This window comes from Puma concolor, chromosome A2, assembly GCF_028749965.1.
Source record: "Puma concolor isolate L17-30 chromosome A2, mPumCon1.1.hap2, whole genome shotgun sequence".
Classification (NCBI taxonomy): domain Eukaryota; kingdom Metazoa; phylum Chordata; class Mammalia; order Carnivora; family Felidae; genus Puma; species Puma concolor.
The window spans coordinates 7,034,517-7,051,611 of NC_141668.1; the positions used below are offsets into that span (position 1 = coordinate 7,034,517).

At 44.8% G+C, this 17,095-nt stretch overlaps 1 protein-coding gene and 1 pseudogene across 4 annotated transcripts in view; one reads left to right on the forward strand and one right to left on the reverse strand.

Moving 5' to 3' along the window:
- LOC147582963 (GTPase IMAP family member 1-like) overlaps nucleotides 1–1,516 on the forward strand; it is a 142,595-nt gene extending 141,079 nt beyond the window's left edge. For all 4 annotated transcript variants that reach the window (XM_086686896.1, XM_086686886.1, XM_086686877.1 and 1 more), the window contains exon 3: nucleotides 430–1,516. In XM_086686896.1, the coding sequence (XP_086543022.1) occupies nucleotides 430–1,280 (851 nt within the window). In that variant the 3' untranslated portion in view covers nucleotides 1,281–1,516. The remainder of the gene's footprint in view (nucleotides 1–429) is intronic.
- A 13,478-nt stretch (nucleotides 1,517–14,994) lies between these two features.
- On the reverse strand, nucleotides 14,995–16,833 carry LOC112866498 (GTPase IMAP family member 4 pseudogene; annotated as a pseudogene).
- Between the last annotated feature and the right edge of the window lie 262 nt (nucleotides 16,834–17,095).

Genomic DNA, 17,095 nt, shown 5'->3' on the forward strand with positions numbered 1-17,095 from the left:
CCCTTCACTCCCAGGCCTTCTCTGCCCTCCCGCATCTCCTCGCTGGGATGGCCCTGGAAGAAGTCTGGCAGAGGCCTGGGAAGTTGTCGAGCACGGAGCAGCTCTGCAAGATGCAGACGACCAGAGGTAATGTCAGCTGAAGTCATGGCCTGAGACCGTCGATGGGACCCTCCAGAGCAGTGTGCACCCGGTGCCGGAGCATGGACTGGGGGACAGATGCACGCACTGGAGCCAAAAATGGAAGAAAGGTGGCTAAAGATGCCCCTGGAGTCGCACAAGCTCTAACCAGAGCGCCTGGGAAAGGCCTGGTTGGACAAGCAGAAGCGGGAGGTGTCGTTGCCCTCCTCAGTTCAGGAGGCAGCCCGGAGCCCCGGTGGAGTGGGACGCGAGCTCTCAGGCCGGCGGCCCACACTTACTCTGTCCTCACAGGTTCCCAGGACCCGGGAGACCAGCAGCCGCAGGCGCAGGAGCGCAGGCTCAGGCTCATCCTGGCCGGCAGGACCGGAGTGGGCAAGAGCGCCACAGGCAACAGCATCCTGGGCCACAGGCTCTTCCCGTCCAGGCTCGCGGCCACCCCGGTGACCAGAAGCTGCGCCCTGGGGAGCCGCAGCTGGGCCGGGTGGCGCGTGGAGGTCACCGACACCCCCGACCTCTTCACCGCCCAAGGCCGGCACGCGGACCCGGACTGCACCGAGCGGGCCAGCTGCTACCTGCTCTCGGCGCCCGGGCCGCACGCGCTGCTGCTGGTCACGCAGCTGGGCCGCTTCACCGCCCAGGACGAGGAGGCGGCGCGCGGCGTCCGCGAGCTGTTCGGCGCCGGCGTCCTGGCGCGCGCCGTGCTCGTCTTCACGCGCCGGGAGGACCTGGAGGGGGGCTCGCTGCACGACTACGTGCGCGCCACCGACAACCGCGCGCTGCGGGCCCTGGTGGCCGAGTGCGGCGGCCGCGTGTGCGCCCTGGACAACCGGGCGGAGGGCGCCGAACGCGATGCGCAGGTGGGCGAGCTGCTGGCGCTGGTGGAGCGGCTGGCTCTGGAGCACGACGGCGCGCCCTTCACCGACGACGTGTACGGCCTGGCGTGGGCCCGGCGCCACGCGCGTCCCGAGGACACTCTCCGCCTGGTGTCCGCGCGGCTGGTGTCCCGCGGTCTGGGGCGGGGACGGGGGCGGCGCTGCCTGGAGGCCCGCGGTAGGGGTGGCAGCGGGCGCTCCAGCTCCTGGAGGGGGAACTGTTACCTGTCCTGCTGCTTTTCCCGTGGGGGGGCCCCAAACCCAGATTGAAGGCGCTGCCCTTCCAAATGCAGGGAGCCTGCAAGGAGATGGGCTGGGTACAAGGCGCTGAGAGAGACTTAAAACCAATTTCAAAGGAAACGTGGAGTTTCAGACCGCGAGTCTTAATGACGCAGGAAGCCTTGGACACTATATCGACTTTACAAAGGCTCAAGTTGACTTTTAGCGTTTAGATGTCACTTTTGACTATATGTACACTATTCAAATAAATGTGGTTAACTTTCAAATGTCCTTAATTCATTTTAGTAGTGTGGATGTATTTTTCCTTCTTGAAAAAATAGTGCATTGACTGGTAGTGTTTTGTAGAAAGTGGATTCATGGCAAAGGGAAACAAACATTTGTGTGTGTGTGTGAGCATTTATCAAAACGTAGACACTGTCTTAGTCCGCTTGAGTTGCTATTAAAAAAAAACAATGGGGGGCGCCTGGGTGGCGCAGTCGGTTAAGCGTCCGACTTCAGCCAGGCAACGATCTCGCGGTCCGTGAGTTCGAGCCCCGCGTCAGGCTCTGGGCTGATGGCTCAGAGCCTGGAGCCTGTTTCCCATTCTGTGTCTCCCTCTCTCTCTGCCCCTCCCCCGTTCATGCTCTGTCTCTCTCTATCCCAAAAATAAATAAACGTTGAAAAAAAAATTAAAAAAAAAAAAAAACAATGGGAAAGCTCTCAGTTTTTCCCCATTGAGGATGATATTAGCTGTGGGCTTTTCATTAATGGCCTTTATGGTGTTTAAGTATGTTCCTTCTATCCCAACTTTCTCCAGGGTTTTTTTAAGAAAGGATGCTGAATTTTGTCAAATGGTTTTTCTGCATTGATTGACAGGATCACATGGTTCTTTTCTTTTCTTTTATTCATGTGATGTATCACACTGATTGATTTGCATATGTTGCACCAGCCCTGCAGCCCAGGAATGAATCCCACTTGATCATGGTGAACAATTCTTTTTATATGCTGTTGATTTTGATTTGCTAGTATCTTACTGAGAATTTTTGCATCCATATTCATCAGGGATATTGGCCTGTAGTTCTCTTTTTTTTGTTGGGTATCTGTCTGGTTTAGGAATCAAAGTAATGCTTGCTTCATAGGATGAGTCTAGAAGTTTTCCTTCCCCTTCTATTTTTTGTAACAGCTTGAGAAGGATAAGTATTATCTCTGCTTTAAATGTCTGGTAGAATTCCCCAGGGAAACCATGTGGTACAGGACTCTTAGTTGTTGGGAGATTTTTGATAGCTGATCAAATTTTCTATTTCTTCCTGTTTGAGTTTTGGAAGTGTGTGGGTGCTTAGGAATATGTCCATTTCTTCCAGGTTGTCCAATTTGTTGGCATATAATTTTTCATAGTATTCCCTGAGAATTGCTTGTATTTCTGAGGGATTGAGATCAGGAACACGACAGGGATGTCCACTCTCTCCACTGTGTTTACCATGGTGTTGGAAGTTCTAGCATCAGCAATCAGACAACAAAAGGAAATCAAAGGCATCAAAACTGGCAAAGATGAAGTCAAGCCTTCACTTTTTGCAGATGTCATGATATTATACATGGAAAACCCGATAGACTCCACCCAAAGTCTGCCAGACCTGATACATAAATTCAGCAAAGTCGCAGGATACAAAATCAATGTACAGTATCAGTTGCATTCTTATATGCCAATAATGGAGCCACAGAAAGACAAATAAAGAAACTGATCCCATTTACAATTGCACCAAGAAATATAAAATACCTAGGAATAAACCTAACCAAAGATGTAAAAGATCTGGATGCTGAAAACTATAGAAAGCTTATGAAGGAAATTGAAGAAGATACAAAGAAATGGAAAAACATTCCATGCTCATGGATTGGAAGAGTAAATATTGTTAAAATGTCAATACTACCCAAGGCTATCTACACGTTCAATGCAATCCTAATCAAAATTGCACCAGCATTCTTCTTGAAGCTAGAACAAGCAATCCTAAAATTCGTATGGAGCCGCAAAAGACCCTGAATAGCTAATGTAATATTGAAGAAGAAGACCAAAGCAGGAGGCATCACAATCCCAGACTTTAGCCTCTACTACAAAGCTGTAATCACCAAGACCGCATGGTATTGACCCAAAAATAGACACATAGACCAATGGAATAGAATAGAGACTCCAGAATTGGACCCACAAAAGTATGGCCAACTCATCTTTGACAAAGCAGGAAAGAATATCCAATGGAAAAAAGTCTCTTTAACAAATGATGCTGGGAGAACTGGACAGCAACATGCAGAAGAATGAAACGAGACCACTTTCTTACACCATTCACAAAAATAAACTCAAAATTGATAAATGACCGGAATGTGAGACAGGAAACCATCAAAACCCTAGAGGAGAAAGCAGGAAATAACTTCTCTGACCTCAGCCACAGCAATTTCTTACGTGACACATCTCTAAAGGCAAGGGAATTAAAAGCAAAAATGAACTTTTGGGGCGTCATGAAGATAAAAAGCTTCTGCACTGCAAAGGAAACAAGCAACAAAACTAAAAGGCAACCAACAGAATGGGAAACGATATTTGCAAATGACATATGAGACAAAGGGCAAGTATCCAAAATCTATAAAGAACTCACCAAACTCCACACCTGAAAAACAAATACTCCAGTGAAGAAATGGGCAGAAAACATGAATAGACACTTCTCTAAAGAAGACATCCAGATGGCCAACAGGCACATGAAAAGATGCTCAACATCACTCCTCATCAGGGAAATACAGATCAAAACCACACTGAGATACCGCCTCACACCATCAGAGTGGCTAAAATGAACAAATCAGGAAGCTATAGATGCTGGAGAGGATGTGGAGAAACAGGAACCCTCTTGCACTGTTGGTGGGAACGCAAACTGGTGCAGCTGCTCCGGAAAACTGTGGAGGTTCCTCAAAAAATTAAAAATAGAACTACCCTATGACCCAGCAATAGCACTGCTAGGAATTTACCCAAGGGGTACAGGAGTGCTGATGCATAGCAGCACTTGTACCCAATATTTATAGCAGCACTCTCAACAATAGCCAAATTATGGAAAGAGCCTAAATGTCCATCAGCTGATGAATGGATAAAGAAATTGTGTCTCATATACACAATGGAATACTACTTGGCAATGAGAAAGAATGAAATATGGCCTTTTGTAGCAATGCGGATGGAACTGGAGAGTGTTATGCTAAGTGAAATAAGTCATACAGAGAAAGATAGATACCATATGTTTTCACTCTTATCTGGATCCTGAGAAACTTAACAGAAGACCATGGGGGAGGGGAAGGAAAAAAAAACCATTAGAGAGGGAGGGAAATAAACCAATAGAGACTCTTAAAAACTGAGAATAAACTGAGGGCTGATGTGGGGTGGGAGGGACGCAGGAGGTGATGGGCATTGAGGAGGGCACCTGTTGGGATGAGCACTGGGTGTTGTATGGAAACCAATTTGACAATAAATTTCATATTAAAAAAATAAAAAATAAAATTAAAAAAAGCACAGACTGGGCCACTTCTAAATAGCAGAAAAATTTTCTGCATGGTTCTAGAGGTTGGAGGTCCAAGATGGAGATGTGATTTCAGTCAGGATCTGGTGAGAGACCTCTCTGGGTTGCAGGCTGCTGACATCTGGCTGTGTCCTCACATGGTGGAAGGGATGAGTCAGCTTTCTGGGGCCTCTTGTAGAAGGGCACAATTCTCAGTCATATGGGATCTACCCTCTTGACTGACTCACCTTCCAAAGACCCCAGCTCCTAAAACCATCCCCTTGGGCACGAAATTTTCAATATATAAAACCTGTTGGGGGACACAAACATTCAGACCAAAGCAGACACTGACCCTCCTTAATACAGTCCTAGTTCTTATTCCCGGCTAGATCTGGCCCTTTGTGACCCTTGGATGTTTTATTATCACCCGTGAAAGTGATGTCAGGGTCATACATATTAATGTTTACTTCTGATACATCGGTTTATTTCCTTTACAATAATTTACTGCGAAAAAAGAGAAATAACTATACTGAAAATAAAACAGTTCCCAAGTTTCTAGCATTTATTATGGCTGATGTCTTTCCAAAGTGAAGTCGAAATTTGGGGAATGTCTTCATTGTGCTTCTCAAATGAATTACTATGCAAAAAAACAAAACAAACAAACAAAACAAAACAAAACAAAGCAAAACCCAGAGGTCGTCTCACACAATGGAGAAAGAGGGAGCCACATGTGCACTGGTGGAAAGCCTCAGACCCTGACATTCCACTGCTATGGTGGTACTATGGAGTTTAATGGGGGTAGGCCAGCCCATGAAAGTGCTTGACCGCCACATCACTAGAAAATCAGATGCCATCCTTAGGTTGTGTAACCAACCCATAGGGTTTCCTTATTGCTCTGTCACAATGTGACAAAACACTTTCAAGGAAGTTAGCTCCTGTCTTCAAATCAGCCATGCTCTAGTCCGGAGGTGTGGATGCAACAGGAGGCACCTACTCACCTGGCCCAGGGTCAGGGGCTGGAAGGAAGGTGGTGTTGGCGGGAGGTGGGGGCAGCTCCACGTGGAGAAGGTGGTTGTTGGGGGGACCCCTAGGGCTATCCTAGTTCCACGTGGATTAAAAGGGCCCGCGCGCGCCTGTGCTTAGATGCCACTAGTTCCTGGGGCGCCAGAATGCGGGTGGCAGGTTGGACTTCAGGGTTGTGGTGAGCTGTGGTCAGGAGGCTGAGGGCCCCGGTGGCCGTTGCAGTGAGCTGGGCTCGGTGAAGTGCCGCTGGGCGGAAATCCGCCATTAACCTCCGTCTTTAGGGTCCTCAGCAGCCCTGCGGGGCTCACATGGGGGCTCTGAGCGATGAGGGATCCCTTTGGTAACCCGGCAACTCGGGAACCCGCGGGGCAGCAGGGAGGGGGTCGGGGTTGGGGGAACAGCCGCTGTCCCCAGCTCTGCCTCCAGGGCCGCGTGTGCACGAGCACGCACAGTGGGGCTGACTTTAACCCGTCATTCTTTCATTTCACGTTGTCTCGTGCACACGTGTCCACACAAGCCCTCCAATTGTTGTTTGTTTCTGTCTTGTTTGCATATAGAAATGAGAAGTTAAAATAAATATATATATCATGGCTTTTAAATTCGCATACGGAAATGCATGCTTGAATCAAAGGACGGCTTCGACACCCACGGGTAAAAAGCCCTACTTGGGACATGGCGAGGGCGCGTTAGAAGGAGTGGCGGGGAGAGCAGGGTGTGGCACGTGGCCCCGGACTTGTGTCTGTCTCAGAGCCATCCCCTATGCACCTGCTCCAAGAGGTGGGGCCGAAAGGGGTTCCGTTTCATTACTGACATGATCACAGTAATGTTCATCTTGATAGCTTTCGTGTATGATGAAATAATATGATAAAACCACTTTGTAGGTTAAATTCCATAAAACTGTGATACAGAATCATCAAATCCAAGAGGAAACTTTTCGTAATAGTAAATACTCATAAATTAAAAAAAAGGATTTCATAAACAGATACATTTCACACTCATACATACTCCACAGGTATTTTTCACAATAATAAATACTGCACATTATTGTGTGTATATTCCTGGGAGCTAGTGGAAGTATAAGGTAGGATATGATTAGATGCCAGTTACAAAGTGCAAATGTGGAAAGATACCAATATCTATAGATACAGATATATATCTACATCGAGAGAGAGAGAGAGAGAGAGATAGGTATAGATATTGATATCTTTCCACCTGGTTCTGTTTCTCTTGAGAACCCTAGTACAGTCAGACCTACTGAGAAAGTCCACGTCCCCAGGCCCAGGTGCACAGGCCATGCTTAAACTCAGGCTGGACCAGGACAACAGACATATGTGCTGCCCTGCCCCTACACGCCATAGGAGCAATGATTGATAAACACTAGCCATCCATCACGGGCCAGGAGAGATTCTGGGAAGCAGAGTGTGTAGGGATGACTGGAAGCTGAAGGTAAACGGGATGAGAACACTAAGTAAAACCACATGGCATCTGAGTGCCCACACTAAGCTCAAGGCACCCTAGAGAAATATGGGGCCTTAGCTGCTCCATCGATAATTGTAGCAACAATCCCAACCAGTCCAACTCCCTGTGGGCTGACTCAAATCCCACCCTAACAGCCTGATGGAGGACAAGGGATTCTGTATCTAGGCATCAATATTATTTATTTCATTTGCTCCTTTCCTCCTATGTCTACAATTTAATAAAATTATGAAACTTGTTTTAAAAGCAGGAGAAGAAAAATAAAACACAATCAACAGAGTAGACTCACAAAAAGTCCAGAAACTGAACAGGGATTTTAAAATAACAACAAGGACTGAAGAAAAACTGGACAACATGAAATAAAAGATGGGGAAATTTCAACAGACAGATGAAAACCATAAGAATCAAACATACGTGGTAGAAGTCAAAAGCACTATCAGAGATGAAGTATTCCCTAGCAGGTACATCAGTCAACACAGTTGACTCAACATGAGTCAGTGAATTTGAAGAAGAGAGAATAGAAATTCTTCCACTGAAAACAAAAGTTAAAAATGAGTGAAAAAAAGAAAAAGAGAAGAGAGTATCCGGGAGCTGCAAAGCAAATCAAACAGGTAAACACACATGTATCTGAAGTACCAGAAGGAGAAAAAAATAGAATGAACAGAAGAAACATTTGAAGAGCTAATGGTTCAGACGTTTGTAAAAACAAGGGAAGACACCAAGACACAGATCCAAGAGTCCCAGAGAAGCTTGAGCAGGATAAATACAGAAACAAACAAATAAAAATCTAGGCACTTCATACTCAAACTGCAAAAAAACAAAGATAAAGAGGAAGACTTAAAAATAACTGTGGTATAAAAGGCACATTATATTAGAGGAATAAGTTTGTAATTACAGATGATTCCTTGTCAGAGCTTGCAATCCAGAAGACAATTGACTGACATCTTTATATTACTGAAAGAACAAAAGTGTCAGCCCAGAATTCTCTAAGCCATAAAAATAGCTTTCAAGAATGAAATATGGCCCTTTGTAGCATCATGGATGGAACTGTAGAGTGTTATGCTAAGTGAAATTAGCCATACAGAGAAAGACAGATAACATATGGTTTCACTCTTATGTGGATCCTGAGAAACTTAACAGAAACCCATGGGGGAGGGGAAGGAAAAAAAAAAGAGGTTAGAGTGGAAGAGAGCCAAAGATAAGAGACTCTTAAAAACGGAAAACAAACTGAGGGTTGATGGGGGATGGGAGGGAGGAGAGGGTCGGTGATGGGTATTGAGGAGGGCACCTTTTGGGATGAGCACTGGGTGTTGTATGGAAACCAATTTGACAATAAACTTCATATATTGAAAAAAAAATAAAAATAGCTTTCAAATATAAAAGTGAGCTAAAGCCTGCCTCACAGAAGCTGAGCGGATTCACTGTTGACTTACCTGTGCTACAACAAATATTGGAGGAAGTTCCTCATCCAGAAGGAATGAAGGTGATACCGGACAGAAATTTGTATTTACCTAAAGAAATAAAAAGCTCCAGAAATGGCAAAAAGGAAGATAATACAAAAGACATTTTGTAGCTTACATTTTATAGTTCTAAAAGACAATTGTCTAAAACAAAAATAGTAATGGTGTATGGAGGGACTTACAACGTATGTGAAAGTCAGGCATGACAACACCCAGGAGGCAGAAATTGTTAAGTACACTAGTGTAAGTTCCTTAAACGACATGTGAAGTGGTCTAATAGTACTTCCATGTAGACTGTGATAAATGGTCTAAACACCCCGGAATAAAAAGCAGGGACTGTAGGACTGGATTAAAAAGCAAGGCCAACCACATGCTATTTAAAAGAAACTCACTATAAATATAACAAGTGCATTACTTTTTTATCAGTGCCTAACAAATGACCTCCAACGTAGCAACTTGAAACAACATACGCTTATTGTCTCCGTCTCTGGGGGTCTGGAGTCTAGGCAAGGCCTGACTGGGTCCTGTGCTCAGAGTTGCTTGAAGCTTCAGTCAAGGAGTCAGCTGCTCAGTCGTGTCTTCTGTGGAGTTCAGGGTCTTTTTCCAAATTCATTCAAGTTGGTGGCAGCATTGAGTTGCTTGTGGTTGGAGGACGGAGTTCCTCCTCCCAGAGGGTCACCCTGGCTGTCCCTCTTGATAGGCAGTTCTCAATACAGATATTCAACATGGATATTCTCTCCAGTGGGAGAATCTCTTGCTTTTAAATATTTTTTGATTAGGTCAGGCCCACCTGGTATAATCCCACCTCCCTTTTTCCCCTAAAGTTTATTTATTATTTTGAGAGAGCCCGAGATAGCACAAAGGGGGAGGGGCAGAGAGAGAAGGAGAGACAGAATCCCAAGCAGGCCTTCCACTGTCAGCATGGACCCCTACTCAGGGCTCCAATTCAGGAAACCATGAGATCATGACCTCAGGCAAAGGAAACCAATAGTCAGATGCTTGACCAATTGAGCCACCCAGGCACCTCATTAGCATTTTTTTGAAAGACATAGAGAAGGATACAAGAGGTGACTCTCCTCTCTCTGGCTCAGAGGAGAAAGTGCTGATCCCTCCACCTTCACCCCAGGGAAGCAGAAACTCTGCTGCGAGCCCTTCATAAATGATCTCCTCATGAAAGACAGTGATTGATCTGTTTCACAATGTGAGAATGTTAGGATAGTTCAGTAGACCACTTTTTCCTATTATGTTTTATTTGTTAAAAACATGAAACAGATGGTACTTTCTCCCTCTTAGCTTACTGGGGCCAGACGTGACCCACACTTTTGGTCCCTTATTCCATTCTGTATACACACCAAAGATATTCTTTCTGGAAGGTCCCAGCTGAGTCACCTTCTTGGACACTAAATCTGGTTGTCAGATGGCCCCAGGATGTGCGACTAGCTCTGTTCCATTCAGGGAGAAGAATAAAGTTTTCCAAATTCAGGTTTTGGCCCATGCTCTGGTCTCCACTCCCTCTTTACTAGGGAGTCCTAGACTTTTGATAGAAATCTGGTATTTTGCCTTATTTGATTTAGTTCTTTGCATGTATACTTGAGAATCTTGGAGACGAGGAGTCTTCAGTATTCTGAATCTAGCTGGTAACAATTGGAACGAGGGAAATGCCTTGAATATGATTAAAATGACTTTGTCCCTTTCAAATGTGAGATTATTTGTGACTGGGCAGTCACTCTGAAGGTATGGTCCCAGACGAGCAGCATGGGCAACACCTGTGAACAACACAACGTGTAGGGAATGTAGATTCTCAAGCTCCACCCCGAGCCTACTGAATCAGGCTTTGTACTTTAACAAGCCTTCCCGATGGCTCTGATACATGCTAATGCTTCACACAGTATAGAGAAAAACCTGAAGAAACAGCTTCTAGACTAAAAAAAGAAAAGAAAAAGAAAAAAGGATTTGTGAAAACATGACAGCCTTGTAATGCAGGGTGTTGGTGTTTCTTCACAAGGGATTGCCTATAGTCTAGCACTTGTCCAATTTACATGACAAAGCCCAGGGCTCCCTTGCTGCCCAATAGAATTTTATATAGTAGATGTCCAGATAACAGAAGTTGAGAACACTCTATCTTCTTCTAGGGGTAAGAAAACAGAGGAAGAAAGAATAAACCAATGAGACATGTGTCCCAGATTCCACCTCTCCAGGTTCAGAAAGCAAGAGATATATTATCTTTTCCTCAGTTCAGGGAGGAATGAAGAAGCATGAAGAATTGTATGAAAATTTGGTTGGGAGATTGTCAAGGGAATTCACCATGAGGGTGAGAACGAGGTAGGTGTGCAGTGTCTATGTTTAATTTTGCTACGTAGGCTGTTCCCCGTGTACTCCACACTGCTCCAGAAGAAGCAATTGACTTAAAGTCTAAGGGACTCATTTCCATAAGCCTGCTCAAAGCATTTTTCCTACAAAAGCAACTATTAACTCAAGAGGAATTAAAAATAGAATTAAAATCTCCCTATCTCATTGTCCTTTCTCACAAATCTGTATCAGAGAATTGGTGCTTAAGAAAATGTGCACACCAATGAGAAAGAATGAAATATGGCCCTGTGTAGCAACGTGGATGGAACTGGAGAGTGTGATGCTAAGTGAAATAAGCCATACAGAGAAAGGCAGATACCATATGTTTTCACTCTTATGTGGATCCTGAGAAACTTAACAGAAACCCATGGGGGAGGGGAAGGAGAAAAAAAAGGGGTTACAGTGGGAGAGAGCCAAAGCTGAAGAGACTCTTTAAAACTGAGAACAAACTGAGGGTTGATGGGGTGTGGGAGGGAGGGGAGGGTCGGTGATGGGTATTGAAGAGGGCATCTTTTGGGATGAGCACTGGGTGTTGTATGGAAACTAACTTCACAATAAATTTCATATATTAAAAAAAAGAGGGAAAAAATAAAAATAAAAAAAAAAACAGATCTTTTGGAAACAGCCTAAAGATGGGTCTTGTTTTCTTATTCATTCTGTTACCCTATGTCTATTGACTAGAGCATTTAGTCTATTGACATTTAGAGTGAGTAGTGAGGGGCGCCTGGGTGGCACAGTAGGTTAAGCGTCCGACTTCAGCCAGGTCACGATCTCGCGGTCGGTGAGTTCGAGCCCCGTGTCAGGCTCTGGGCTGATGGCTCAGAGCCTGGAACCTGTTTCTGATTCTGTGTCTCCCTCTCTCTCTGCCCCTCCCCCGTTCATGCTCTGTCTCTCTATGTCCCCAAAAAATAAATAAAAAAACGTTAAAAAAAAATAGAGTGAGTACTGAAAGATATGAATTTATTGCCATTGTGTTGCCTGTAGAGTTTGAGTTTCTGGTGGTGTTCTCTGGTCTTTGTCGCTTTTGTTTTTTTTTTTGCTTTGGTTCACCTTTTCTCCCCTGAGAGAGTCCCTGACACAATTTCATTCCAGGCTGGTTACTGGCCACAAATGTCTATAGTTTTCCTGTGTCTGGGAAACACTTTATCTCTCCTTCTATTTTGAACAAACAGCCTTGCTGAATAAAGAGCTTTGGGCTGCTTGCTTTTCCAGTTCAGCACATTGAATATATCCCGCCACTCCTTTCTGTCCTGCCAATTTCTGTGGATAGGTCTGCTGAGAACCTGATCTGCTTGCACTTGTAGGTTCAGGGCTTTTTTCCTTTGCTGCTTTCACAATTCTTTCCTTGTCTGTTTATTTTGTGAATTTGAATATGAAATGACTTGTTGATAGTTGGTTTTCTTTGAATCTCATGGGAGTTCTCTGTGCTTCCTGGGCTTTGATGTCTGTCTTTCCTCAGGGTAGGAAAGTGTTCTGGTATGATTTCCTCACATAAACCTTCTTCTCTGTGTTCTCTGTCTTCATTTTCTGGGACCCCTATTGTTCAGATGTTGTTCCTTTTTAATGAGTCACCACGTTCTCTAAATCTTATATCATGCTTTTTTGCCTTAGTTTCCCTCTTTTTTTTCCTGCTTCATTAACCCCCATAAGTTTGTCCTCTGCATCATCAATTCCCTGCTCTGCTGCATCCATCCTTGCCACCGTGGCAACCATATGAGATTGCATCTCAATTCTAGCATTTTTAATTTCATGATGGCAAATTTTACTTCTTTTGTCTCCACAGAAAGGGAATCTATGCTTTTTTCAAACCCAGCTAATATTCGTATTATCGGGACTCTAAATTCTGGTTCAGACATTTTGCTTATTTGTCAGGAGCATTTCCTCCTGTCCTTTCTTTTCAGTGAATTCCTTCATTTTGGAAGAAGTAAAGGAATTATTTAAAAAATTTAAAAATTTTAAACAACACACAAAAAAATCAAATGAAGGATGCTAGATCCTAAGTGTGTTTTGGTCTGGTTGTTGAAAGAAGCTTGACAGAATAGAGAAAAAAGGGAAAGAAAGGGGGAAAAAAGGAAATAAAAAGTAGGAAAACATTTGATAATTAAAAACATACAACCTTCCTTTGTCTCCAGCATCCATCCACTCCCCACTTCTACACTATCTGCGACCAAGCCATGAGGTGGCACCTCCCTTCTGAATTTCATCTCAGAAGGGGCTGTGTTTCCAAACCCCTCATTTCTGAGGTCCCTTAGTCGTGGACCCACTCCAACCCTCCGTGGGAGGGTCTTGCCAAGCAATGGCCAGGTGCTCGCCACCCCTGGGAACATTCATGGGACCACCTGCTGCAGATGCCCAGAGCCTACAGCCAGATACCAATGTGCCCCACAAGACTTTCACCCAGTCATGTAGCAGCAGCGTCTCAGGGATTGTGGTAAATCACAACACACATCTGGTGCCAGACTTCACTGCCCCATAATGCCTTTGTTCTAAAACCAACAAACAGCTGTTCTCCAGGGTCCACTGGGACACTTACCTGTGGGGAGGCCACACGACCTCTACCAAATGTTCTCTTAGCAGGGGAACTGCTTCTCCCCACGTGGCCCTCGGAGCCCTTGGACCTCGCTCCTGGGGATTCACCCTTCCCACCAGATCACCACCAGGTAGCTAGGTACAGAGTTTCCAACTCTGGGCTCCCTTGTTTATAGGGCCCGTCTTCTTAATGGTATTGAAAATCTACTTTCTCCTTTCTTGCTTTCTTGTTCAGTCCCTTTTGGGTGTTTCCACTCTTTCTCTTTCTCTACAGTTGCCTTTCGGGGGAGTGTTTTCCTGTATTCTACCCCCGGTTTCTCTCCTATCTCCACAAGCAAAAACAACTCCCTCTCCTCCATGGCTTCTCTCTCTCCCAAATCATGTCTCGTCCTGTGTATCTGCCAAGTTCTGTGGCTCAGGTTATACAGATTGTTATGTTGATCCTCAGATAAATTTTCTAGTGTGCAAAATGCTTTTGTGCTGATCTGGCTGAAATTCAGGAATGAGAGAAGCAGAAAACTTCCATGCTACTCCACCATCTTGGTCCCTTCTCCTGGGGAGAAGGGATTGTGAGGGATTGTGAGCTTCTTTGTGGTGTGCTTCCTGTATCCTCGAGATTAATTAAAAGTACAGTCTAAACTCATGGGTGTTTGAGGAAAACTGGGAGAGGTATATGTCCCTTTGGGCAAAATGGCTTTGAGCATGGACAAGCCAATGTCAAGATGGCAGAGTGAGGAGAGTTGCCATAAGTCACATATGACCACCAGAACATATTGGTAGAACATGGAAATGTGCTTTGGGAAGCCTTCACACGGATTATGTGAGAAGTACCAAATAGAAAACTAGAAAACAGATAGAGACACCTCCTACTGTTATCCATATGTTAAAGGGAATTTTTGCTCCAGGAAAACCAGAAAGGCCTCTAAAGCCTTGGTTACACATAATTTCTATCAGTGCATAATGAATGAATCCAACGAGAAGGTGGTGTTTGACTGGCAGAGGGGTTGAGAATGTGGCTGGGAATTTCCAAGGAAAAGGAGGAGAGATGTGTTGAGGGTAGACCAAGACTAGCTCTGAAATCATCTTGAACTGTTACCAAAAAGTGAAACTCACACCTGTAGTCTTAGAAGAAGTGGCAAATGTAGGGCACCTGGGTGGCTCAGTCCGTTGAGCATCCCACTCTCAGTTTCAGCTCAGGTCATGATCTCATGGTTTGTGGGTTTGAGCCCTGCATCAAGCTCTGCACTGATGTGTGGAGCCTGCTTGGGGTTCCCTCTATCACTGCCTCTCCCCTGCTCATGCCTCTAAATAAATAAATAAATAAATAAATAAATAAATAAATATTAAATAAAATAATAAAGAAAAAGAAATATCAAAGGTATTTTCCAAGAAGGAGTGGACTGAAAATTTATAGAAATATGACAGAACAGAAAACTTTTATTATAATACCAACTAGCAAGCAGTTCAGCTGGGAGAGGGTGGTATGTGCAGTAAGTTATGAAGGTCTGAGGTGGTGGAGGTGAAGTGGCAACAGTTAGTTTCACATGAAAAGGAGAGAACTGGTTATTCAGCAAATATGTTGCACTGAAGTCTGTCAAAGAGTTGCTGTAGATATATCTGAATACAGCAAACCGTTGTTGTCTTCTGTGTTGAATCTCTGTCTTTCAACTGCTCTTTCTGGCATTTCACTTAGTTGAGTTCTGAGAGGTCTATTTTCCAGACAACTCTTTGTTCTTCAGTGGGCAGCTGATAAGAAACAACTTGAGTCCCTCTGTAAAAATGTAACTAAATAAATTTCCATTCATCTGGAAAGAATTCTATAAGCATCTCCATCATTAGACTACCTAACATGAAGAACCAATCTTTGTAACAAACCATATGGGTAAGGTGATTGCCATGTCCTAAAAGCAAAAATAAGTGAGTAGAAGCAACAAAGGGAGAGGATCCACCAATCTAGAAGGAACCTGGATTTCACTCGGGACAAATAGAGAAATTTTGGGGTCATCTTCTTAGAAGACCATCAATACCTTCTACTCTGGAGTTCCACAAATTGAGAATGTGTCCCTCCCCTGGTAAGTCAATCAAACATCTACCAATCACCACCAGTGAATCTGATTATACCCCTTCGTCCTGAGAGTCTGAGAGACAGAATCGAGAGTGCTTCAAGCTTGGTGAATGAGTTCTGGGGTGAGGGGCTTGGCAGGGCCAGTGGAAAATGTGTAGCAAATCAGATCTTCTCATTCGGGTTAATCTTCCATAAACAGGTGAGAGAAGATAGGAAAAACCATCTGCAGAGCTTTCATGATCAAGTCAACTATCTTATACTGATTCTCATCTCTGTGTTTTTGCAGCTTTACAACATATAATGCCTCTTTATCAGCCAATTCCCTCTCCATTTGTTCCATTTGTCTCTGCTGCTCCAGTTTATCCTCCAGCTTTCTGATCTTGTCTTCAAACTCCTTTCTTATCTGCACTCTCTCTCTCTCTGGCTCTGCTGTGTAAAATTCTTGCATTTCTTGCATTTGTTTCTGAATCTCGTTGTCAGCCTTTTGGTACATCTTATTAGTGTAGCATCTTCCTTCATTCTCAGCAACAATGCGCTGGACCAGGGCAAGCAGCTGATTTCTCTGGGCCTCCTGCTCAGCTCCTGTTGCCTGATTGTTGAACATGCAGTAGCGATCACCAAACTTGCCCACCAACTCTGGGATACCTTTGGGTGCTTTCTGTAAGTAATCATGGAAATTGATGCCATCCAAGTCATCTTTCCGGGTGAATAAGAGAATCATGTATCTCCTAGCTCTGAGTCCAAACATTTGCAGGATCTTCTCCGTGGCCTTTTGCCCTTCCTTCGTGTACCGGCCCAGTGGGACCACCAGGAGCAGAGCATGAGGCCCTGGGGAGGTCAGGAAGATGCAGTGAGAAATCTCCTTGCAGGTGTCAGCATCCTGTGCCTCGATGTCGAAAATGCCAGGCGTATCCACGACCACAATTTTTCTTCCCTGCCACCTGCTCTTCCGTTTCTTACAGGTCTTGGTGGCAGATGTTGCCGCAATGCTGGAATGAAACACTTTCTCTCCAAGGATACTGTTGCCTGTGGCACTTTTCCCTCCTCCAGTCTTACCCACTAAGACTAGTCTCAGCTGTGAATCTCTGCCATCTTGGTTTCTAAGCCCTGGGACATCAGGAAACAAAAGCCACAGCATTAGGATGGTAATCCAGCTGCTTCCCCTGCATGGCCCCCCATTTCCCCTCACACACATCGCTCCTCTGTAGCCGCACACCACCCCCCATAAGTGACTGCGGCACTCCCAGAACTCTATACAAGGCTCTTCTAGAGAAGCCTATTCGAAGTCTACAGAAAGCCTGACGTTCTCTTACAATACTTGGGGAATGCCCAAGTACTTTCCAGGATTTCCTGGAGCTTCTTACTCTTCCTTTTTGTAGCTAAGTAGCCCACAGAAGAGGAAACAAAATATTATACTTTACAAAGAGAATTCTGAGCTGCTGC